Consider the following 24,429-nt stretch of genomic DNA (forward strand, 5'->3'; position numbering starts at 1 on the left):
TGACAGACGGCGGCGGCTGCGCCTGCTCCAAGATGGCGGCGCCCAGCGCTGCCTTGCTTCCGCCGGCGGGAGCCGCCATGTCGGCGGCGGCCGTGCGCGGGCGCGACGGGGCCGGATGTTGATGCCGTGAGGGAGCCATGGCGGCGGCGCGGCCCGGCGGGTCCGGCGAGCGGCAGCGGCGGGTGCAGGCGCTGAGCGCGGCGCTGCGGGGCCGCCTGGGGCCCTACGAGCCGCTGCTGAGCGCCGCGCAGGCCGCGCTGGTGTGGGAGCGGCCGGGCCGCAGCGCGCTGTGGTGGGCGGCGGCGCACGGCCTCTTCTGGTGAGCGGGCGGCGGCTGCGGGGTCCGGGCCGCGGCTGGCGGGGGGGCGGGAGGGGGGCCGGGGGCGCAGGCCGCCCCGGGGGGGCCCCGGATCTACTCCCCTGCGGCGCCGGGCTGCGGAGCGGTGCCTGTGTCGGAAGGCGCGTCCCGCCGAGGCCCCTCACTGCGCCGGAGGGGCCGCGGGTGCGCGCAGCCCTCGGTGGGCTCCTCCGCGGCCGCTCGGTAGTGCGGGAGCCGCCGGAGCGCCCTGGGCTGCGGGAAGTTTTGTTTTCTGCCGCAACTGCGCCGCGCTGCCCTGACGGGCTTTCCCCCGTGGCAGTGGGTCTCGAGTGGGCGCGCAGGCGGCACAGGCCGGCGCTCGGAGGGCACTAGCGACCGGGCGCCCTGCCCGCCGGCACACCCATGGCTCCCTCGTACCCCTTCTCCCGGGACCTGGTGAGCAAGTTCTCCAGGGAGGAAGGCTGCCTCTGCTTCGCGCGGAACAGGCAGGTCCCCCCGTTCCTGGCTGGAGTTGGAACCCGAGCAGCTAGAGCCTAAGAGCTTGAGTGCATGACCTATTTCAGCAAGCCAGAAGGAATCTGGAAGTGCTGATGTCTACTTCAGCTCTGTCCCTCTCAGCATGTTTTCCCTGCTATCCGAAAGCATAAAACTAATCAGCAAAACCCAAACTATTCTGTGAAAAGTGGAGGAAGGGCGGCAGGTTCCACTCGCCTCTGACAGGTGAGTGTGAAGCTGGTGAGCTGTAAAGCAGGGCTGTTGTGCTAGAAATGGCTCGAGCAGATAAGGGTCCCTAAAGCAGCCTGACGGCAGCTGCCTGATAAGCTCCCCACCAGGCAGTGCGGGCAGGCTGCGTGCTGACTGATTAGCACTTGCTCACTTTTCTCTGGCTATAACTGTTACTGAGTGACTGATTCGTTTTGAGTTAGTTTGTGTTACCCCTTTTGTGTGTGTCACACAGATCTGGTCGGTACCGATTTGTTTGTTTCTTCCCCACAGGTTTTTTGCTCTGACTTCTCTTCGCTTGCTGTTCCTGGTTGCATTTACCCTTATAGTAGTTGTTTGTCTAGATCAGTGGAAGAGCAAAATCTGGCCTGAAATTGGAGGTAAGTTGCAACATTCGAGTTGATACCAGCAAATCAAGCACTGTTTTTAGCCTTAGAGGTATATAGGCTCTGCACCGCCTGGAGTTAACTATTTAAAATCCTGGAGTTTTTGCTTTATGAGTCTAGAAGCCGGCAAGAACACTGTAGGCATGTTCTTCCTGGAGTTGGAAAATTGTAACCTATATAAACATAAGAAGAGCTTTTCATGCTTGTGACACTGGTATTTGTCTCATAATCTTGAAACATCTGGTGTACGTGAACTAGTGCAGGTTTTGAAGCAGTGATTCACCTTCCGAGCATTCAGTACAAGAGCAAGAAATTGAAGCATACATGGAATACATCTGGATTTTTCCTCAGAATCTGTAATAAACTAGCTTCATGTTTTAGGACAAAGATGTTGCTGTTGAGTAGAGATTTCTTTGAAAGGAGAGGCATCTTAACAGCTGTTAATGAAGTTAGTCTAGAGCTGTCAGTAAACAAAGCGGTTATATCTATCATTTGTGATATTGATATACTCATGAATACTACCATTCTTAGCAGCTCAGGATTTTGTTGGCTTTGCATGGACAGATTGGTTTTGAAGCAGTGTGTGTGGTTTGCATGCTCTTAGAGGTGGTTCCCTAACTAACTAGCAAGTACAACTCCCAGCTTTCTGCTTCAACTTGTGTTCTCTGTAGTTCTCGGGAAGACACTAAAGCTTTCCTTGGTTTCTAGCAGCAGCTTGGCTCAGGCTCTGTAGCTGAAGTGAGGAGGAAGTGTCTGTCTAGCTCCCTCGTAACCTTGATTTCGATTTGTCAGGACAACTGGTACACCCCTGGGTCACTTTACAAATCCCAGCCTGGGTGATAAAGTATCAAAAGACTTAAATCTCTGATGCCTCTCTGTAAGCAAGCTGTTCTTCCTTCACCATCTGGTGTGTGCAGGGGAAGGGAGGGAGATGAAAGTGGTATTTTTTGCTAATACCTGTCACTGTAACCAGAGCAGCCTTCCAGACAATGTGCAACAGATATTGAGGAGCAACAAGGAGACTCTTGCAGTCTCGTACTGTCACACGTACACATTCAAAATGTGTTATGGAGTGATGCATCTGCAGTTCTTAATTACAGTTAATGTCTTTTCCATGTATTCCCCAGCTCATTAAAGCTTTACTTAAATCCCAAGACCTAAGCATTCTCATGGCAAATTCCTTGCAACTAATGTAGTGTCTGTTCTTAATATTTTAGTGGCAAGACCTGACGAATTAGACAATGAGAGGTAGGAAACTAATTGAATCCTCTGCTGTTTGGTATTTTGCTGTGATACCGTGTAATTATTACCTGCACGTGCTTGTAATCTTGGCTCCTTTGAGCAAGGAAGGAAGGGGGAGAAGGGACCTACTTAGTGGAGGAAGGATGGAGCCCTGGACTCTGTTAAGCCATTGTGACAAGTTTTTGACTTGCCCAAGCTGTAATATTATCCTTAATTTTTGCCTCATACTGACCTTCAATAATGCTTGCTTGAGTGTTGTAAAACTTCTCCTGCCACTTCCCCCCTGCGCCCTTAAGTTAGAGGTGCTCCCTTAAAAGCAATTCCTTTTGTGTGGGCTTCCAGTAGCAGGAAAATTTTTTTTGAAATAATGAAGTCTTCTGAGACTCTGTAGCGAATGTTTAACAGGCTTGTCCCAGAAGTTGTTACTGCATAGTTATGGTCTGACTGCAGCATTAATAATGGGTTGAGAAATGTTGGGGTGTTGTCTTACTAATAACACCTTTCTCTCTCTGGGCACACCTTTCTGCCTGCCTGTGCTGCCGAGCCGTGCTGGATGCTCAGCTCCTGATTAAATCACTTGAGCTGTTGCCAAATGACAAATTTTTGTCTTTTTTTTTTTTTTTCCCCCAAGAGGCTCCAGTACAAAAGGAATTGCTCTTCCTAACCTTCAGGTACTTGTGACTAGCAGTTAAGAAGCACTAATAGAACTTGCCAAAGACAATGCCTCCAAAGTAATTGAATATATTGAATATATTAAGTAAGGTACAAGGCTTCTTGTAAACCTCATGCTGAAGTCTTGGGGGTTGCAGTTGTCCAAATAAATGCAGAAAAAGCAAAGGGTTATGCTTGGTTTGCTTCTGCACTGCCCTTTCCCTCCAGTAGGAAGGTGGTGTTTTGAAAGGCAGGCTGACCCTTATCTCTAGACCCCAGCATCTGGGGGCGAAGAGAGGTAGTATTGTGACAAGTGTTTGTAACAAGTGACTTCTGCACCGACTTGGATGCAGTAATATCTGTTCCTGAATTCTTCCTTTCACTGCAGCTGGGGATACGTTCACCCTCGGCTGCTCGGAGTGCCAGAACTCTGTCACCATTTGGCTGAAGGATGGGTGGCTGGGACCAACTTCTTGAGTAATCTCTTCATTTTCAAGAGGCAAAACCCTGGAAAGGTAAGAATGTACAGACCTCAGCAAATAAAATGTTTGGTGTGGAGCCTCTGCTGACCGCTAGTATTCTTTTGTGGTGGCGTCCAGCCTTGGCTGAATGCATTCAGGCATGGGAGTTTACCACGGGAGGTCTCCCACAACAACATGGCTATGAAGTGGTGGAGAGGAATAGAAAGCACAGACAGAATAATCAGGTTGTGGAGGAGGGAGGAGAAAACGAGTGTCGGCATGTTGATTGCACTAGTGAAGTGAAAATGTAGCTGCTCCTTCTGGAGGTTTCTAGCTTTTTAAAGTGTCTGTCAAACTCATCTCCCTCACTGGATTTTAATAGGTTGAGAAAGTGTGTCAAGCTTTTTTTTTTCTTTTTCTTTTTTTTTTTTTTTTTTGAGGCTTATGCAAAGAGGAACCTGTAACACTGGTGGTACTGTCCTTGTTCTTTTCACCTCAAAGAGTTCTGTCATCTTTAGCCTCTTCCTTGCTTTTAGCGTACCTGCTTTGGGAAGCTCCTCATATTCTGAGGCAGAGGCCTTGGTATGCTGCCTGTCGCCATGAAGCCAGATACCTCCTGTGTCTGCGCTAATCCTAGAGCAGGGTAGTTGAACCCTAGGAAGGCTTTGCTGTTGTTAGAATTATGAATTGACCTAGAATCTGGAGAGAACAAGACAGTCAAGAACAGCGTGAATTCACTGCTTAACCTTGGAATCTCACTGTCTCCCATGTCTTCAGTTTTGCCTTCTAGTGTGTGGAGTCTTTACTTTCCTGGCTGTCCTGGGCCGGTATATCCCTGGACTCTTGCTCTCATACTTGCTGTGTAAGTAGATTTCTGTGCCAATACAGGCTTACAAGTGAAAAGGGGTAGAGATGAATGGGATCTGAATGTCCGAGGGATGGGGCTCTTCTGCTGAAAAGGAAAGCTTGTGTGAATGGCTTTAAAATTTAAAATAATACATTCTGCCTGGAATGTGGTGGTTCTTGACCAGGACTCTAAGGTCTCTGGTCCAGAGAGAACATGTTTGAGTGCTTAGTAACTATAGATCTGAGCACTAATAGGTTGGCTTCTCAATTTTGTTAAACTGGCAGAGGTGATTGCACCAATTCTAACTGCCTCCCGCAGCATTGCCTTCAGTACTCAGATCTTGCATACTGTGTGTGTTATACTGCGTCGCAAAATGGGCAAGGTGTTTGCCCAGTAGCATCCTGAACAAACTTCTAATCAGCATTCCCGCTTACCTCAGTGCTCTTCATCCTGCTGTGGCCCCTTGCTGTGTACCACAGACTGGGGCAACGCATGTACATGAAGCTGGAGCCAGCTCTGCAGCGGCTGGATTTCAGCGTTCGAGGCTACATGATATCAAAGCAGCGGGAGAAGCAATGTAAGTTTCTGTACTGTGTTTCTGACCCTTGGTACCTGAAACAGCCTGTGAATTTAGCCCCTGGTCTTGGAGTGGGATGGGGCTGCATGTATGGCATGGCAGTCACTCCTGCGCCCTTGGCAAATATTTGCAAGTGCTTTGTGAGGGAAGTGAGGTAGCTCTGCCTCCACAGGCATCTCCCAGTTAGCAACTGGTGTAAGCTCTTCACGCTGCTGAGCCGCTCTGTTTCTCAGCTTCCGGGACTGTGTGTTCCATATTGCAGTTGCACTGAAAAAAGAAAAAGGACTCAGTGCAAGACAGCTGCTGAACATGTTCATCTCAGCCAAAGATCTGCAGCAGCCCAAGTCAGAAATGATCACATTTCTCTGCTGTGGAACAAAGCATGCTGTGTTGTGTTATGTTATGTCCAAACTTGGCAGTTTAGGGGTTTTCTGCTCAGCATAAGGCCGGTCCCGTACAGACCCCTGTCCTAGCAGCAATAATAAGCTTTGATTCTGGTTTCTGGCAGTGCGTCGCCGATCCCTTAATCAGGAGGCTGTGGATGATGGGAGTGACAGTGAAGAGGAGCTTGCCGCATTCTGTCCCAAGGTAATGAAGCATCTCTGAAATAGAAGAGCTCAGCTGAATAGAACAAACTCACTGCATTGCGTGGACACGCAGTGATTGGCCCTGTATCCAGCACTTTGTAGCTGAGTTGTGATGGAAAATCAGATGAGGATACTCTCCTTTTAGAGAGGTCTTTCCTGTTCTGTCTCACTCAAGTAGTCCAGTGCTGTTTGTACCAACTACAGTCTTCTAGGCTGGGCAGTAAAGTGTGAAATGAGCCTCAGATACCATCCTCCCATGAGGACTGGGTTTAACTGGTGGCCACTGGATGATGTGTTTTGTCTTGAGGCACAGGAATAAGCTTTCCAGTATTGATGTTTTCAATTTTATCTCCTATTTCAAAGCTGGATGACTCTGTGGTCGCCAAGGAACTAACCATCTCTGACTCAGAGCATTCGGATGCTGAGGTTTCCTACACTGAAAATGGGATATTTAACCTCTCGAGGGGCCAGACTCCCCTGACAGAGGGATCAGAAGGTAAGAGGAAATGGGCAGTTTCTGGAAGGTGTGGAATGCTGAGCAGGCGCCGGCATGATGGATGGGAAGGAGGATGCATTCATTGCCTTCTGTCCTTGAGGTCTAGCTGTTTGATGTCTGTCTTGCTGGCTAAAATGAGATGCAAATACCTGTTTTTTCAGAATTGAGCTTCCTTCTTAATTCCTGTGGTGCTTTAGTAGAGCAACGACAGCTGCTCTTCAAAGGGAGATCCAGCTCTGTCAGTCTCTGGCCGTAGGGATACAGGTTGCAGCGCAGTCTGGGAGGGGGTGCTTATCTCTGGCAGAAGGTGTCTGGTTCAGCATCTGCATTCCTCATGAGTGAACGGGGAGGTCAGTAGGCATCCTGAATAGCTGTGTGAGGAGAGGAAAGAGCGTTTGGTCTGTGAGATGGTAAGAGACAGGCTCTCTTGGGGAAGTAACAGCCCACCTTTTGTGTGCTGTGCTGCCCTTGCCTGCAGGGTGTTTGGCATGTTCTGTGTATTTAAAGCACTTTCTCCTCTTCTAGACCTGGACGGTCATAGTGACCCAGAAGAATCTTTTGCCAGGGATCTCCCCGACTTCCCTTCCATAAACCCAGAAGCAACTGGCATAGATGATGAAGATGACACCAGCATTGGGATCCCAAGTCTGGCTTACCGCCCACAAGTAACAGAAGATCTGCATCTCCCTTACGACCAGGAAGAATCCAGCACATTGCCATCTGTACAGAATCTTACTAACAACATAGCCGGATTTGTCACCAGAGGGATGATACAGCTTGCGCTGTCAGGAGCCCCTCAGCCAGGGTCCTCACGCAGCGACAATTCCCAGAGAGGTGCAAAGACTTACCTTAGAACGGCCAGCTCAGACTTGGACACTGATGCGGAAGGGGATGACTTTGAACTGCTGGATCAGTCTGAGCTGAACCAGCTGGATCCTGCTGGCTCACGGGGCCAGTAAGCAATCCCGCCACTTCCCTCTGGTTTTCTATTGCACATCGTGGCGGGGAATCCTGGAAGGAAAAGCCTTGCACAGTTACCTAGATCATCTCCTGTGTGAGTATGAGTGATGTGACAGCCAGTCCTGGCTGGGAACACCACTGTGACTTGTGACTCTGTAGCCTCGCTTGGATTTTAAAATAAACTACACTGGTAATTCATAGGAAAAGACGTTGATGTGATAGCTCCACAGTCACCCATGCATTGCCTTGCACTGTCTGCCAGGATGCTGTTTGCTCCAAACTTCCTCACCTAAGACAATAAATCTGGTGTCTGCAGCTCTAGAGACCACCGGTCAGATCGACTTAGCATCGCTGAGGACAATCTTGAAGCCGACCTTCTGGGGCTCATGCATAACCAGGTGAACAGGATTGGTTTCCCCTCAGATTTAGTGTCTGGGACTTAAAGACAGAATAGCGTTAAGACAACCATTCCCTGCTCCTAAAATGTGCACAGAATCCAAGTCGTCTTTCCCAGCAATATCCAGCTCTGGGTAGAAACAAACCCCTTGCTCCTGTTGTGGACATGACGGTGTATGGGCATGATGTTTGTACTTGCAATGACCACTCATCTCTGGTTCCAGCTTTCTAGTGATGCTATTTTGTAAGAGACATAATGGCAATAAGACATCTACTGTGATGACTAGAGTCCTGCAAAGAACATCTACATCCGGCAGCTGCTCTCGTGTTGCTTTCCTAGAATAACAGACTAACAATTTGCTAAAATTCCCCTGTGCTCCTCCAGCACACGTTCAGCACGGACGGTGGCAATACTGCACTTCCCCTGACGCTGCCGCTTGGGAAATGCTAGGGACGGGATTTCTGGAGGAGGGAAGAGGTGGAGCTGGTCTGCCCAGCCAGTTTTGTCCTGGCCCTGGGGACAGCCTGCTGCTTCCCAGCCTTGCACAGGTGAGACCCTGCCCGCAGGAGCCGAACGGGGGACGCCAGCCCAAGCCACCAGTGACCGAAGAGCTTGTGCCCATTCGGTCACGTGAACAAACCAGCAGCCTACAGCCGAGACCTTCCGTCAGCTGGACGGCGCGAGCCCTCCGGCCCCCTGCGTCACTGAGCTTTCCCATTGCTTTTTCCAAGCCATAGAACCTGATTCCGATCACATTTGTGCAGCAAAGAACGTACCTCTTCAGGGAAACCCCTTTATCTGCTTCGTTTTGTCTAAATCCCCTGCCTGAAAGCGTTGGCCCTGCAGCTGCTTGCGCTGCCTCGGGGGTGGGGGTGCGGTGGGCCGCGGCTAAGGGGGGTCTGCGGTCGGTAACGGGTTGTTGCACAGGGGCGTAGGCCTCCCCGCTGGCCGCGCACGGCCCAGCCGCCCTGGGCTGCCGTGCCCGCGGCGGGCGGGCGCTGCGCACCCGCGCGGCTGTGGGACCGGTTCCCGTCTGGCCCGGCCCTGCCCGGGGCTGCGGAGCGCCCCGCCCGCTGGCCCAGCGCTCCCCAGCTGCCGCTTCGCCCCGCAGCGGACGGGCCGGTCGCGCCCTGGGAGCGCCGCTTTCCTCCGCGTCGGGCGGAACCTCGGGCCGCCTCCCCGCTCCCGCGGCGCTGCGGGAGAGCGGGGTCCGGCCGCGGCGGGGCGCCCGCGGGACCGGGCTCGGCGCTTCCCTCGCCCCTCCTCTTCGGGGCGTGGCTTCGCTTACCCCGCCAATCGGAGCATGCCTCTCTACCTTCTCTCCGATTGGCGGGGAGCGGGCGGCGCGCCGGAAGTGCGTCAGCGTCGCCGGCCGGGAGCGGAGCGGGGCAAGCTGAGGCGGAGGATGAGCAAAGGCCGCGAGGGCCCCGCGGCGGGTGGTGAGTGGGCGTCGGGCGGCCGCCGGCCTCCCGTCGCGGTCCCGGGTGGCCCCGGCGGCCGCGGTGACCGGCGGGCTGTCCCGCAGGAGCCGCCGCCGCCGTCCTGCTGCGGTACCTGCGGGAGCAGAACCGGCCGTACAGCGCCCAGGACGCCTTCGGGAACCTGCAGCGGGAGCACGGGCTGGGCAAGGCGGTGAGCGGGGCCGGGCCGGGGAGCGCGGGGCGGGCTGGGGCGCGGGGCCCGGCTGACGGCGCTGGTCCCGCAGGCCGTGGTAAAGGCGCTGGAGCAGCTGGCGCAGCAGGGCCGCGTCCGCGAGAAGGCCTACGGGAAGCAGAAGATCTACTTCGCCGACCAGGTGAGCCCCGGCCCCGGGCGCCGCCCCCGCTGGCACCCGCCCCCGCTGACCCACCGCCTCGCCCCAGGAGCAGCTCCCGGCCGCCAGCGACGCGGAGCTCCGCGGCCTGGATGGGGAGATCGCTGTGCTCTCCAGCAAGGTGCAGGCGCTGCAGCAGAGCTGCCGGCAAATGGAGGCGGGTGAGCATGCCCTGGCCAGCCCCCCTCGGCACCGGGAGCGGCTGGGAGCCCACGGGCACGGGCAGCTGTGCCCTGGCCACCAGGCTGTCAGCCCTGCTGGTGATCGGTGCCTCCTTTCCAGAGCTGAAGGACCTCAACAGCTCCATGACAACCTCTGAGATGGTCAGAGAGATCGAGGAGTTGAGGAAGGACTGTGCAAGTTACACAGAAAAACTGGAGATGATTAAGTCTGCCACCAACCATGTGACTCCGGAAGAAAAAGAGAAGGTAGAGAGCTGCCTGGGCCAGGGCTGTGCCAATCGTACCACACCCTCTGCCAGATTACCCCAGATTACGCCAGGTCCCCCATCTGACTGACACCAGTACAACAGAGGCAGGGGATTGCGTGGGACCTAGGCTGCTCCGCAGAGCCTGTGCGCAAGCCTTGGCTGCATGCGCGATGGTGACAATGCTCAGGGAGCCTTTAGGAAACAGCCTGAGCTGCCTCTTCCTTGCAGACTTTTGCTTCAGGCAGTCACCCACCACTTGGTCAATTCATCTTTTCCTGTCTCGACTGAACTGTTTCACAGGGAGGTTCATGTCCCCACTGGGACTTCCTGAGCCACTTGTGCTGTTAAATAACCCTCTGGCTGTAGCTGGGACGACTGGTGGGTTGTTGGCACTGGGTGCTTCCCGCCTCAGGCTTACAGGGGCTTCGTGGGGTGGCTGCTGCCTGGTTGGTTCTCACTTTGTCTTGCTGTTCGCAGGTCTGTAGCGAGCAGAAGCTGTACTGCAAGGAGTGGAGGAGGAGGAAGCGAATGGTAATTGTCGTGCCATCGAGCAGGGCGAGTGGGCAGTGCTGGGGAGGTGGTGGTGACAGTCCTGCAGTGACACTGGTGCCCTGATGTGGATGTGGAGTCTGCTGGGCAGCTCCGGGGGCAGCCCCTGTTCGAGCTGAGCGCCTTTCTGCCACTGCAGTGTTGAGTGAGGAGACCTCAGGCAAACACTGTAGCTGTGGAGCAGGGAGTGCTGCACCAGCCGTGCTCCGTGCCGCCCCTGGGGCCGTGCAGGTTTGGGGAAGATTCGGGGGTACCAAGATGAATCCCCTGGGAAAAGGCCATGTCCCTGCAGTGCCCAAATATGTGAGTCCCTGCAGGGCTCTGCCTGTCCTCAGGAAAGAAAGCAGACTCTTCTCGCGTTAGAGAGAGCTGCTCCCACGCTGTCGCTGAGCTGCACTGGCTTGTGATGCCCCTCCAGGGCACAGTCCCTGAGAGCTGTACTGCGGCTCCCTGGTGCTGGCAGCTCGGTGCAGCCACCCACAGCCCTCATGGCGCCCCTGTCTCGCCAGGCGACCGAGCTGCTGGAGGCCATCCTGGAGGGGTACCCCAAAAGCAAGAAGCAATTCTTTGTAAGTATCGAGGCTGGGCTTGGCCCCAGGGCGGCGGCTCTGCCTGTGCTGCCAGGCCCGGGGCTGCCACCCCTGCTGAGACGCTCTATGCTTGTACAGGAGGAGGTTGGGATAGAGACGGACGAGGACCACAACGTCACGCTGCCAGCAGCTGTGTGAGGCGCTGAGGGAGTCTTTGCCCCAGGGAGGAAAAGGAGCTGCTGCTGAAACTCAGCTGTTGGGGTGGTTTGTTTACCCCCCTGCCTTTTTGTAGGGCTTGGGCTGGTCCTGCATATTTATATGTGTTTGTTTTAAAATGCTTTGCAGCTGAAGGGTGGTTGGAGCAAGTGACTGTCTTACTTGCAGAGGGAATGTTATTTCTTCCTGACCTTCAGTGCAGTGAGCTGTCAAGGTCAGGTGTCCTCATGGGGCCGTGCAGGGGAAGGTGTAAGCACACATCTGTAGAGTCCCTGGTGTTTCAGTAAGAAAAGGAAGTGAGTGCCGCAGTGACTGTTATGGCTGCAGCGCTCTACCTGTGTTATTTCAGCTGCTTCCCACAGTGTAGCTAAGTAGTACACGAGAATACGATCCATTAAACAGGCTTTTGGTTCAGCTGTGCTTTGCTGTGGCATTTTTCTCTGTTCAAAGGGTTTGGGCTCTGGGGTGGGGAAGGCAAGAGCCAGGAGTGGGCAACCTGAGCCACGATGGCTGGGCTGGGCTTCCAGAAAATACCTGTCTGTCTCTGACCAGCTCTAGGGGAAGGCTCTAGGAACTCAGCAACAAAATAAAAGCAGAAACATCATTAAAACATTCAGCAAAATTTATTTAATTACTTTTCACAATAGAAAAATATGTCGCTTTCACATGTGAGGTCTGTGTAACTCATCCCAAGGCAGGAGGCGGCTTCTGGCAGAGCATCTCCACAGGCTCAGTCTGTGCCTCATGTTCAGCCGCAGAGCCCTAACCCTAACCTGCTCACCCACGGGAGAGGATTTTCTTCATCACAAAGCAACATCGTCCAGGTGAGACACAGCTGACCCTGTGCGTGCTTTATGGGTGATGTGCATCACCGCAGGGTTTGACTCTGGGGCTTCCTTATATTGCATTGGACGGGGCACCCAAAGGCAGGGTTTGAAGAATAATTTTGTATAAAAATCAAACACCCAAATGGGTTCTCCACTGCTAACTGGGGGGTAGAAGCAATAGCTTAAACATTCTCATGCTGCAGCGTTCAAACCACGTAACCTGGAGCTGAGTGCTACCTCACTGACAGTGGAAAAACAGTCGTAAAATAAATATCCACTACGCCAGAGAACAAAGCCTACTGCTGGCATCACTGCGCAGGAGAAGCCCCAGTACAATCGCTCTGTGCAGTCAACAACCATCTCTTGGGCAGTGGCTCCACCATGTGTTGGCCAGAGCCATGACCCATCCTGACAGCAGCAGCGTGTGACAGGTTAAAAAGTGTCCCAGAGAGCATTTGTCTGCAAAGCTGACACTAATAGTACTTCAGGATGATTTCAGTGATTTATAAAAACAAAAATCAAATCAAGGCTGGTTATGTGTGTGTATGTATCTGTATAAAAGTTCTAAGGAGGAGCAGCGAGAGCCTGTGGCAGGGCTGTGCTACAGCTGCTGAACTACTTCCTTTTCAGTACATCAAAACCTAAAGATGGATGAAGCCAGACATGTTTCAGCACTCACTCAGGAAAAGCCTGCACAGGACGCTCACTCCCATTTCCCTTTCAGGGGGACTATGGCTACAGGGGAGGAGGTCAGGTTTTAGTAAGTCCCCGGCCCATGCTGCCAGCTCTGCACCGGGGAGGTTGCGGCTGTGCCAAGTTAAGTGTCTGCCTGGCAGTGATGGGCTCATCCCTCAGCCAGCTCTGCCAGGCTTCCCCAAGGCATCTACACAACTTAAAAAAAAAACCCTGCCCGCTAAGAGCTGCTTCAGAGGGATGTACGAGAAAGCCCACAGTTACGGGAAAAGCCTGTTTCTAGTCTGTTCTAACAAACCAACAGCTTTCAGCATGCGTTCTTGTTTCATGCCCCCTCCCCTGGGATCAGAAGGGGTTGTAGCAGAGGCCTGAGGTTACAGAGCAGATCTGCTCCTCAGTGGAGAGTTGGTGGCACAGGCAAACCCCAGCATGCCTGCCTGAGCTAAAGACTCTGGCACTTTAAAAGACTTCTACTCAATGCACACTTTTTTCCCCGCCTTTGCTAAGTCCCTACAAATATTTGGTAATATTGACTGTGACAGTACTTGTGGAGTAGACGTGTCTGCACAGCCTTGTTTTGGTTTCATAGTTAATACAATAAATAATTCAGACAAGCTTTAAGAACAGCCACGAGGGAGACAGCCCAGCCCTTCCTGGCGCCCGTCACGCAGGCCCCCAGGCAGGAGATGCCCCATCCCCGTGGGTGTGGAGGCAGCGGCAGCCCCGGAGCTGCTGGTGCTGCAGCAGAAAGGCTCAGTAGAGCTGACTCGTCAGTTGGTGCAGGACCCCGATCACAATGTCCCGCAGCGTCTGGGGCAGAGAGGAGACACAGTCAGTTGTTCCAGTGATAGAATGGCCCATCCCTGGTCAGTGACTCCCGCAAGAGCCTGAGGCACGTGCCACGGGCATCCCCCGTCACGGGCACTGGAGCTGGCACAGGCGGTGCCAAACACTGCCACACCTGCACGGGAAATGCTCCCACCTCTGTTCCTGGGCTGCAGGGTCTCAGGCAGCCACAGCACAGAAGGGACCTGGCCCTGCCCACGTACCTGCCCCCCTCAGAGGTTTCTTAATTCCCAGAAAACCTTCAGGTGTTCTGAGGGAGCGATAGGGACCAAGCAGGACTCTCCTTCTGAACTCTGTTTCACCCTGACCAGCTTCCAGCACCAAACCAGTCTAGAGTTCGGTCACCGTCTCCCATCCCCACTACGCCCCTGTCCTGCCCCAGTCCAGCACCACTCACACGCTGCCCTTTCGGAAGCCCCAGGAGAGGGGACAGCTGCCCCCAGCCCTGCCCTCCAGCTGGGTGCAGATGTGCGCAATGTCCTCTGCCCTGTTTCCCTCTGCCATCGCAACAGCCCACCCACAGCTCCCGCTTACCTGGGGCTTGCAGTGCTCCTCAATCCAGCTGAAGACGCAAGCTGAGAGCTCCTGAAAACTTGTTACTGAGATGGAGGAGTTAAAGGACTGGAACAGGGAATCCATAATGCCTTGGAAAACATTGAACTTCACCTCGTCGGAGACCTGGTCCTTCCCCTCATTCGGGTTGTCCTGATGAGCTTTCACAATCTGCTCATAGTTCCTGAAACAAACCAAGTGCCCCGTGTTCAGCAGCAGAGTGAGGCCTCCCACCCCCAGCTTCGGCTCAGCTGCAGGGGCAGAGCTCACTGCCTGTCACTGGCCATTGAGAACCGCTGCAGGGATGGGGAGGACCAAGAGTTTGCGAAAGATCCTGCAAGTAAATAAACACTGGGAAGCTGCAGCCTCTCCTGACACTGGGAGCAGATTCATGTTCTGACTCAGATCCACCTTTATACTAAACTCCACCAACTGACCCAAGACAGACCCAAACTAATGGGCCACAGGGGGAGAAATGATGGCAGCAGGCAGGGACAGGCTTGGTACTCCAGGTGCCAGGCTGTCTGCAAATCACTGAGTGCACGCACAGAGCCTTGAAAGTATGGGGAGAAAACAGCAGGAAGAAGAGGGCAGTAAGCAACAGCTCTTCCCTTACACTTTCATGATCTTCAAGGCCATCACGTCTTTCCTCAGGGTAGAAACTTCCTCTTCTTGCTTCTTCTTTTCCTTGTGCAGGAACTGGATGTAGTCAATGGCTGAGCATGAAAAGACAGAGTAAGGATTCAAGAGCACATACAAGCCCCTGAGATCCCCACAGAAGGTGCCCGAGCCTGGGCAGGATCAGCTCCCAGCTGCCCTGATTCTGCTCGGGGAGGTGAGTGGGTGGAGGTGGCCATCATCTGGGATCCCCCAGAGCATCATCACACCAGAAGGTCCCAAAGTGGAGAACTTCCACGCTGAATGGCTCTAGTGAGGCGTTTTGGGGGTTGATAGCACCCCCTTCTCTCTCCCCACGCTCAAGACTCACTCTTCTGGAGGACGATGGCCTTGCTCAGCTTCTGGCAGCCTATGGAGAAATCCTGCTGCTCACAGGTGGGAACGATGGCCTGCAAGTCATCGTAGCCTTTCTGTGGGGAAACAGAGCCAGAGTGCATTTATTTGGAGTTCAGCCGTGTGAGGCTGGTTGTTTCAAAACGTGTGAAATCCCAGCTCCCACCACGCAGCCAGCCAGAGCCAAGGTGGCTCCCAGCACACTTGTGTCTGGGGAGGGTAGATCCAGAAGCAAAACAAAGGGGAAGGTGCTGAAAACAGCAGGGTGCTGAGTGCCGCAGGGCCCCAGGAACCAGTGAGTCGCTGTGCTCTGACAGCACACACAGTCTCTCGGGTTACCTTGATGGCATCTCGCCTCTTCTGCTCCGCCTGGGTGTGCGCCCGCCTGCGCCGGTCCTTGTACGACTCCTTGTAGGGCTCCTGGTGATAATCACTGTCCTCATCATCTGCGTGGAGAGAACTCGCGTTGAGTGTGAAGAAGCCTGACTGGTGAGCTCGCGAAGCACGGAGGGGGCAGAGGTGCACAGAGAGGGCAACAGCTCGGGGTGCCATCTGGGCCCTATGGGCTGCGGACAGGCCCAGGACAGCCCCATGCCCCCAGGGTGGCAGCCAGCTCCAGCAGGTCGGGCCAAGGACAAACGCTCCAAGGGGCTCTGCCAAGACTTTCCCTTTCCCTGTGGAGCTGGGCAGGAGGAAGATGCCTGCAGCTCCCTTGGGAAGGCGTCAAAACCTGACCGATTCCCTACTCCAAACACTGCTGGAAACTACAACACCCTGATGCTGTTCCCCACCACCTTCCCTCCCTCCTAGAGGTGGAAATCCAGCCCAGCCAGCAAGAGGCAGCCACGCTCGCACCCTCGGCACAGGGGTGAGAGCTGGAAAGCCCTGCCACATGCTGGGCAGCCCAGGGAGCAGAAAGACCCACAGTCACAGAGGACAAACCCCACAGGCCCACCTGTATTGGGGACAGAAGAGGCACTGGTGGACCCGATACTGTTGGCTCGTGACACTATGCTTCCTTTCCTAGCGTTTTCCATAAAGAGGGCTGGAAGAAGAGGTTTCACAAAGTAAGTGACAAACCCGGAGCGTGTGACCAGGTGCAGAGGGATGGGGTGGACGGTCACCGGGCAGCCGCTGTCACCATCATGCTCATGACAAGTGGCTGCTGTGACCGCGCGGGGCCAGGCGTTGCCCAGGCACCTACCCGAGTCCAGGCCATTGTCGCTGTAGGCTGCGTCCACCTTGCGCAGGGCCACGGCGGGCGGGAGGAGAGACGTCAGCTTGGCTGCGGCAGCAAACTGCGGCCCCCGCGCCCCGGCTCGACCCCGGAGCCCCCTGACCGCCGGGAGCCCGGGCCGCCCGAGCAGCACCCCCCTCGCCCCTCGAGCTGCGGTTCCCGCACGCTCAGTGACCTTTGGCTTCTGCCCCTGGCCTTGACCCTTCCCCTCGTGCTCTCCCCGACCCTTTAGCCTCGACCCGGTGCTCAGCCCGCCCGCCCGCCTTCCCTCGGCCTCGGCCCCGCCGCCCGCCCGCCCGCACTCGTGCCCGCCGCCCCGACCCAGCGCCCCCGCGCCCGGAGCGCCCTTAGCGGCGACCAGCTGGCCGGCCCGGTCCCGAGCCCGGCGCGGAGCCCGACAAACGGACCCACCTTCCCCCACGAGTCCTCGGCCGCGGCGCCGGGCGGCTCCGCCATCTTCCTTCCGCCCGCCCCGGTCATGTGACCGCCGCGGGGGCCGACGGGAAACGCAGTCCGCCCCGCGCCGCCAGGGGGCGCCCCCACAGGCAGCGCCGCCTCCCGGCGAGGCGGGACCGGCGCGTCCCGCGAGGCCCTGGGCCCGGCCGGTGCCCGGCGCTGTCGTAACCGCCCTGACGATCAGGGGATGCCGGCGTCCCGCCTCGGGCCGGGCAGAGGGCCCGCGCGGGGCTGCCGGCGGGGAAGGGCGGCCCCACCCTGAGCCCCCGGGGAGGCGGTGAGTCGGAGCGGGCAGCGTCCACCCCGGGGTTACTGCCGGGACGTCGTACACCGAACGTTCACGGAGGCCGTTTGGGCCGGCGGCCGCCAGCGCAGCCGCGGGGCAGCTGGTCCTGGCGTCAGCAGCGTGGAACGCACACAGGGCCGGAAAAATAAATTGTCTCTCGCGTGGGTTAAACAGGCGTCGATAGGACGAGGCCCTGAGCAGGGACGATGGCAGAGCCTGGCCGAAACCGGGACCGAGCGCCGAGGAGCATCTCCTGCCGCGGCCGGGGCACCCTCAGGCCTGGCACGCTGCCGGTGCGGACGGGAAAGGACCACTGCCTGAGGCCCCAACGCGCCTGCGCCCACCCTCGAAGGCCAACGCCACCCACTCCGCCACCTCGTCCAGAAGCAGGCTGGCCAGCCGGGACTGCAGCGCCGGCCTGAGCTCGAAGGAGACCTGGCAGGGAGCGGGGAGGTGCTGGGGGGGTCACGGCAGGCAGGCGGCCCCCCGCCACACAGCAGCAGCCTGTGCTGCCTGCAGCCCTGCCTGCCCCGGCAGACCCCGTGCAGGGGGACGCACTCACCAAGCAGTCAAACAAGCAGGCAGGCGTCTGTCCGTCCGTCCGGGCAGCCCAGCAGCGTCTCCAGGTGCCTGAAGAGGCGGTAGCCCTGGCTGACGGCCTGCGGCAGGGAGATGGTGCTGGGGCGATGTGGCCTGGTGCCGCTCTGCTCCCAAAGTGTGCGGGGCCCAGCCCTGCGCCTGCCCAGCGTATCCGCAGGCTGGGACGGTCCCAGCGCCCCATGTCCCCCCAGGTCCCCACCTCACAGAGCTGTTGGGGTCTCTGGCTCCCTGGGCGCAGCCTGACACCCCCCACCCCAGTGGGACCGGCAGCACCCCAGTCCTGCCCTGCCTACCCAGATCCGCCGGGAGCCCGGGAAGACCTCGGAGACGCAGCGCTCCGGGAGGGGTGGGGAGCCGACCTCGAGCTCTGCCCGCAGCACCTGCCCGCGGCGGGAGAGCACGGTCGACCGGCTGCACCAGGGCCCGAAGAGCCGGTACTCCCCCACGTTGGCCACCAGCTCGTACATCTGCTCTGCCGAGTACCCGCGCCAGAGGCGCCGGTCAGGGCCGGGGGCCGCACAGCCCGGCTGATGCCCCCGCGGGGACCGGGACCCGGGGCGGCGGGAGGACTCGCCCCAAGACCCACCGCACCTGGTGCCTGCCGGGGTCGGGAACGGCCGCGCTGGCTGCACCGGCGGGGAACGGGGGATGCTGAGACAGCTGGAGGGGCGAAGGGGTCAGGGAGCCGGCTCCGCAGCTCGGCGGCACACCGGCACCGGTACGGTACCACGCCGGCCCCGCCGCCCGGCCCGGCCCCCCCCGTCTCACGTGGCTCGGCTCTGCCCCGGCCGGTACCGGGGCGGGACGGTCTCGTGCTCCCGGTGACATGACGGCGGGGCGCCGGGGGCGGGACCGGCCGCTCCGGCACCCCCGCCCACGGGACGGACCCGGCGGCACCGTGCGGGGCCCCGGCCGTGGGGACCCCCGGCGGCACCGAGTGTCTCGGGGGCTGCGGCCCCGCTGCCGGCGGCGGTCGGGGAGGGGGAGGCAAGAGGGGGACGGGGCCCGCCCCGGGCCCGGAGCCCCCCGGACCCCCGCGTCCCCCAGAGCCGGGGGCGATGCCCCACAGCGGGAGCCGGGCAGCGGCAGGCAGGGGCTCAGGCAGGGCAGGGGCCGGGGCCCCAGAGCCAGCTGCTGAGGTGGGGCTCAGCCCCCTGCGAGGGCGGGCTGGGGGGCACAGGGGACAGCACCAGCACACGGACACGCACAGAGGGAGAAGCCTCTTTACTGTCACACAGGGAGGTCCGGGCACCCGCGCAGGCTCAGCCCTTTGGCCCGAGGAGCCGCTGCAGTGTCCCCCCTCACCGGGGGACGGCAGGACGCCCCCGGGCCCTCCGCGGGGCTGGACATGGCGGGTGGGTTCAGCCCCCGCGCTGCGCTCCTCCCTGGCACGGCTGGCTCAGTGACGGCGTGTGGTGCCAGGACAGGGACCCTCGCCTCCCGTCCTGCCCGTGTGTGACCTGTGCGGTCAGCGCGTGACAGTCAAGAGGAGCGCGACCCCCTCACAGGCTGCACTCCCTGCCCAGGCGCTGCTGCAGGAGGTCCCAGGCCTTCTCCACCTGCCAGAGAACCAGCACCAGGCAGCACCTCAGAGCCCACGGCTGAGCCGGGGACAAGGCAAGCGGCACCACAGCATGGCAGGGGCAGGAGCATCACACAAGGGTCTGACGCTTCCTGTCCCTTCCCTGCTGCATCTACATACCTGAAGTCGTCCCTCGTGGCCGTACCCAAAGGCACCCTCAATGGTGAGCGGCATGCCCAGGCACACCATGCGTGACCCGGGAACAGCACTGAGCCCTCCGGTTCCCATTACGGTCACCCGCCTCCCCCTTCGCTGCCTGAGGCAGACCCCAGTGCTGCAGCCAACCCGGGGCTCACCTGCTTGCGGGTGACATCGGGCTCCCAGAGCGTGCACAGCACCACCTGCGACTGCTCCACCCTTTGGCTGTTGGTCATCTGGCTCTGCAGCCGGCTGCGAGCAGCCTCCTCACTCAGCCCGTCCCTGGCCATGATGCGCTTCACGGCCTGGCAGGACCAGAGGGGACACTCAGGCACTCGGAGGGGAAGCCGAGAACCAGCGCCAGCAGCAAGCGACGGCCCAAGGGACATTGCCCACCTCCTCCTCCGGGATGATGGCTGTCCACACCTCATGGACCATGTCCTGCCAGCCAGCTTCCAGCAGCACAGCAGCGTCCAGCACACACACGGCCTTTCCTATGGAACGAGGCCATTTGTCATTACCTGGCAATCGCAAGGCAGCGTGACTGCTGCTCAGGGTCCAACCCAGCCAGCCCACTTATACTCGTAGAGTCATGCCTTCCTGCAAACTGGCAGCACACATGCTTTACTGCTGAGCAAGAGAACCTCACATGGAAAAGAGAGCAGCAGGCAGAGGCTGTGTTTGCTTAAAGGGCACACCTGGGATGGCAGGTCTCCCAGGCATGGCAAGCCAATGCCTTCAGCCAAATGCCTATCGAGCTAACAACAGCATCTCCCAAGAGCTGGAAAAATTCTGCTCCCAGAAGGAATACACACCGGACTCACTGCTGGAGCACTACACCAAAACCAAACTTGAAGTCGCATGGGAAAGAGAAAGCAACCTCCACCCTCCTTCAGAGTAGGAAGCTTGAGGTAAACCTGTCCCAGCTGCTGGCCCAACTGAGTGGAGGGGTTTGCTCAGAGATGTGCTAGTGAAAATCCCCAGCAAGCTGTCCCACAGAGAAGAGGGGGGTCTGAGCACGGAAAATACTCACGGTGCTGCCACAAGCAGCAGATTCCCAGGGGCTCTGGGTTGTGGTGTGCTGCATGAGACCACGCACCCAGCTCCCACCTTTGTGCTGTGATGGGAGCCGTCCCAGTTACCTTGAGCATCTGCCTCCCTGATCTGCTCCTTGACCATCCGGGCCATCTCAGGCCACACAATGTCCGTGAGACTCTTCAGCTGCTCCTAGAAAGGACCACAACAGGAATCGGTTACTCGCCTTCAGAACCCCTGGGCAGCCAACAAGGGGACGGCTGGTGGCAGCAGCAGTCACAGAGGGCACCCAGAAAGAACCTGCTAAAGCATGGGGGGTGGACCTGGCCCATCACGTGCTCGCTAAGCGCAAGGAAGGAAAGCTTCCACGCTGGCAAGAGAGGCTCCCATGCCTGCTGAGGGGGTCGAGGCTTTTTCCTATTATTTTCCTTGCCCTGCCAGGCACAGCAGAACCTCGGTCTCTGCTGCAAGAGGTGCTTTGCAAAGACCCACCCCACAGCACAGCAAGCTCCCCACGCAGCAGCATCCACGCGAGACCCATCTGTCTCGGGGGAACCCCTTGAGCTGCCTTCATGCCTGGGCTGGGGCAGCCCGCAGGACCTGAGCAAAGGGCTGAGCACTGGCCCGGCCAACAAAGCCAGGCGCAGAGGGTCAGGTTCGGCTGCCATGTCACTGAGCCCCACTGGGTGCAAGCCCAAACCACGCAAGGGTCAGCAAGCGCCGGCTCCGCGCACGTCAGGGCTGTTGCTCCGTGCTGGGTGAAGGACAAGAGCGGGACAGAGTGGATGGGAATGGGGATGGGGAGGCAGCAGCAGCTGCCGGGGTGAGAGGAGTGTGTCCAGCACAGCTGCTGACTCGGCTACAGAGGCAGGATCTGTGTCCTGCCCTGTCCATACGTCACTGCCAGAAAGTACAGTCAGGAAGGCGTCATCAGCTCAAAGGGCTGAAAAATAAAAAGCCTCAGCACAGATGGAGAGCTCCCCACTTAGGAGATTAAATATTGACAGTCTCTGTGCTGCTCTCACCTGGTTTCCAAACACTTTGGCCCCAAGGACTTTCCTGTTGATTGTCCCATCTTCATTCAAGATTTCTGCAAGACAGAAGCAGAACAGGCTTGGGAGGAATGAATCCAACTCACTTCCCTGTGGCAAGCCTAGGTCAGAGTGAAAGGATTTCAGCATGGGGCTCTCAAAGGGACCCAGAAAGGAGCTGTAGGACCTGACCTGGCAGCTCATCACCTTACTCCAGAACAAGGCCCTGTTTAGCCTTCCACACCAGCCAGTTTACAGTAGCTCTGACATGGGACACCCAAGACTTGGGGAAAGCAGTGGCTTGCCTCGCTCGGGCCCAAGCATCACTAAATCAGCTACGGAGCCCCATCTGGGTGGTGTGGAGCCCAAAACTCACAGGGAGGGAGGGGAGCACAGGCCAGGACGGCTCCCTGGCATGCTAAGACGATGGCACACCCCTCCCTCCTCTGCCTCCTCCCAGTCTTCCCCGCAGCCTTCGGTGGCTCTACCTGCCCCAAAGGCTGCCACCACCTGCTCGTAGGCAGGGCCACCGGGGACATAGACGGTGTGGCCCAGCTTGTCAGCGTCGATGAGGAATGCTCCCAGGTGTCCCAGGAGTTTGGCAATGGAGGTTTTCCCACTCCCGGTTCCTCCAGTCAGGCCGATCACGTACGGGCGCGAAGGCAAGGCAGGGTCTTGCTAAGGGAAGAAGGAAAGCTGTTGCCAGCAGACAGAGGACGCTGGCTCTGCTGGAGAAGGATCCCAACCACCTGGCCTGGAGTCGGGCATGAAAGGTCCTGGCACTGCAGAGCAGGAGCCTGCTCCTGCCAGGGGCCAGTACAGGCGGCAGGCAGACGGTCCTCCGAAACTTGTCCCTCTGTGGCAGAGGGACACGCTGGCTCTTCAGCCCCCGAGGCTGCCACCCCTCCTCCCGGGCACACTGCTCCCATCGCAGCCCGCGGCTCTCCAAGCATCCCCCCTCACCCGCGGGGGCCGCAGCAGCGTCCCCAGCAGCCTCTGCCGGAGGCTGGAGGAGCTGATCTTCTCCTCCTCGTTCTGACTGTGGTCGGGGTCCTTCATCAACAAGATCTCATACAGAGCCAGCTCAGGGAGCCCCTGCCGAGAGAAGAAAGCCGCAGGGGCCATCAGCCGCGGGGATGCAGTGGATGGAAGGGGGCTTGGCGGGAGGTCAAGGCCTGAACGAAGCAGCACAAACGAGGCCACGGCCACCCCCAGCATCCCCACGGGGCAGATCCGTCCCCGTGAGGGGGGGCAGCTCCGTCCCCACGAGGGGCACATTCCCAGCAGCCAAGAAGGGAAGGGAGCCCACAGAGCTGCCTGTCTGACCCCGACCCTCCGCAAGTGCAGGGCTGGCAGCACTGCCCAGGGTTGTGCCGCACACAGAGGCTGCTGCACCACCCTTTGGGGCACATGCGGCTTGGGGCAGCTCAGCACAAAGCACCCATCTGCAGGGTGCTGGCAGACGCATGCGCTGGCATCCTGCCTTCAAGCCCGTGCCACAGCACGCTGGGGCACCGAACAGCCGCGGCTGCTCACCGAGACCTGATTTGCCCATGGCCAGCAGCAGGCAGGGGCGAGGGGGCAGGAAGGGGCAGCCCGCCGGGCTCCTGTGCAGGCATTACGTTTTCAAGTCTCTTCTTGTTCACGGCCTCCCCTCCCCTGCGGGTCTCCTCGCTGACCACCAAGCACTGCAGGTCGGGGTCTGTGACGGAGGGGCCGTAGGGGTCGACCAGAGGCACGATGTCGTAACGCAGCGAGGGCTTCACGTCCTCCAGGAACTCGCGCAGCTTTGCTGCTCGCAGCTCATAGGGCTCTATCAGCTCCATCAGGACCTTGTCTGCCGGGCACCAGGAGGGTGGAGAAGCAAGAGAGCGTCCATTTAACAGCGCGCAGCGCGCAGCTCCCAGCGTGGAAGCGGAGAGTGACGAAAAAGCAAGAAGGGGCAACGGAGACAAAACCCGTCCGTGACCTTGGGAGGCTGCCTCCTCCGGCCCCCCTCGCCCCCACTGCACCCTCAGCTCCACGTCTGCACGCCCCGCTTGCTGGCGCGGATGGGATGCCGGGTCCCCACCATCCCCCTGCCCGGACAGCACGCTTGGGGTGCATGGCCACCAGGACCCTGCGCACCACGGGGCCCCCAGGACGCCGGCCGCGGCGCTGGCCCCTCTCGCTGCCCTGGCCCGGTCGGCACCGGGCTGGCCCCCCGGCCCCGTCCCCGCAGTAGGGCCACCCGACCCGGCTCCCCCCGTGCCAGCACGGCGCCGGCCGCCCCAGGACTCACGGCGGAGCAGGTCGCCGTCGGCCACCCCGGCCAGCAGCCGCCGCCGGGCCAGGAGGCAGCAGGCGCTGAGCAGGAGGCGGTGGGCGCCGTGGAGGCGGTCGAAGGTGCCGCCGACCACCACGTCGGAGAAGCCGGGAAGCGCCGCGCCGGGGTCCCCGCCGTCCTCCTCGGGGTCCTCCCCGGCGCCCTCCTCGGGGTCCTCCCCGGGGCCCCCCAGCAGCAGGGCGGGCAGGCGCGGCGGGCAGCCGTAGGCGGCGGCGGCCAGGTGCTGCAGGCCGAGCTGCACCGGCCCCGGCGGCCCCGGCGCCTCGGCGGCGGCGGCCAGCAGGACGCAGGGCGGCCGGGCCAGGCGGCGGCCGGGGCCCAGCAGGACGCGCAGGTCCAGGCCCCGCTGCGCCGCCGCCGCCGCGTAGAGCGCGGCCAGGGCGCGGAGCAGCGCGGGGCAGGCGGGCGGCGCGGCGGGGCGCGGCGCGGGGGCGGACAGGCGCAGCCCCGGCTGCAGGTGCACGTACAGCGGCCCCGCCACCACCCCCGCCGCCGCCGCCAGCGCCGCCGCCGCCCGCCGGGGCAGCGCGCCCAGCGGCGCCGTCAGCACCAGCAGCCCCGAGCCGAAGGGCGGCATGGCCCCGCCGGAAGCCGCCGCCGCCACCCCGGAACGCGCCGCGGCCCC

At 59.1% G+C, this 24,429-nt stretch overlaps 4 protein-coding genes across 6 annotated transcripts; 2 read left to right on the top strand and 2 right to left on the bottom strand.

Annotated features, from left to right (window-relative positions):
* Positions 1-137: 137 nt before the first annotated feature.
* On the top strand, positions 138-8,441 carry RETREG3 (reticulophagy regulator family member 3). The gene is made up of 9 exons (XM_059830531.1): positions 138-319; positions 1,316-1,422; positions 2,646-2,676; positions 3,710-3,836; positions 4,560-4,644; positions 5,069-5,206; positions 5,715-5,794; positions 6,157-6,289; positions 6,815-8,441. The coding sequence occupies exons 1-9, from the start codon at positions 138-140 to the stop codon at positions 7,246-7,248; spliced, it is 1,317 nt and encodes a 438-aa protein (XP_059686514.1). The 3' UTR covers positions 7,249-8,441.
* Positions 8,442-9,051: 610 nt separating this feature from the next.
* On the top strand, positions 9,052-11,587 carry PSMC3IP (PSMC3 interacting protein). Of its 2 annotated transcripts, none has more exons than XM_059830535.1 (8): positions 9,052-9,085; positions 9,172-9,278; positions 9,352-9,441; positions 9,509-9,620; positions 9,742-9,887; positions 10,367-10,420; positions 10,948-11,007; positions 11,107-11,587. In XM_059830535.1, the coding sequence occupies exons 1-8, from the start codon at positions 9,052-9,054 to the stop codon at positions 11,164-11,166; spliced, it is 663 nt and encodes a 220-aa protein (XP_059686518.1). In that variant the 3' UTR covers positions 11,167-11,587. The 2 variants fall into 2 exon arrangements, with proteins under 2 accessions (XP_059686518.1, XP_059686519.1); XM_059830536.1 differs by having other exon boundaries at positions 9,052-9,070.
* Positions 11,588-11,794: 207 nt separating this feature from the next.
* Positions 11,795-16,806, bottom strand: MLX (MAX dimerization protein MLX). Of its 2 annotated transcripts, XM_059830532.1 has the most exons (8): positions 16,762-16,806; positions 16,318-16,354; positions 16,069-16,158; positions 15,453-15,559; positions 15,091-15,190; positions 14,719-14,818; positions 14,085-14,286; positions 11,795-13,514 (listed from the first exon to the last, which is right to left on the bottom strand). In XM_059830532.1, exons 1-8 carry the CDS (start codon positions 16,804-16,806, stop codon positions 13,458-13,460), a joined length of 738 nt encoding a protein of 245 aa, XP_059686515.1. In that variant the 3' UTR covers positions 11,795-13,457. The 2 variants fall into 2 exon arrangements, with proteins under 2 accessions (XP_059686515.1, XP_059686516.1); XM_059830533.1 differs by lacking the exon at positions 16,069-16,158.
* A 2,251-nt stretch (positions 16,807-19,057) lies between these two features.
* Positions 19,058-24,381, bottom strand: COASY (Coenzyme A synthase). Its single transcript, XM_059830149.1, has 9 exons — positions 23,760-24,381; positions 23,101-23,315; positions 22,442-22,573; positions 21,967-22,156; positions 21,473-21,537; positions 20,555-20,639; positions 19,809-19,906; positions 19,571-19,717; positions 19,058-19,251 (listed from the first exon to the last, which is right to left on the bottom strand). The coding sequence occupies exons 1-9, from the start codon at positions 24,379-24,381 to the stop codon at positions 19,195-19,197; spliced, it is 1,611 nt and encodes a 536-aa protein (XP_059686132.1). The 3' UTR covers positions 19,058-19,194.
* Positions 24,382-24,429: the final 48 nt, after the last annotated feature.

The sequence above is a fragment of the Gavia stellata genome, chromosome 28 (assembly GCF_030936135.1).
Source record: "Gavia stellata isolate bGavSte3 chromosome 28, bGavSte3.hap2, whole genome shotgun sequence".
In the NCBI taxonomy this organism is placed as follows: domain Eukaryota; kingdom Metazoa; phylum Chordata; class Aves; order Gaviiformes; family Gaviidae; genus Gavia; species Gavia stellata.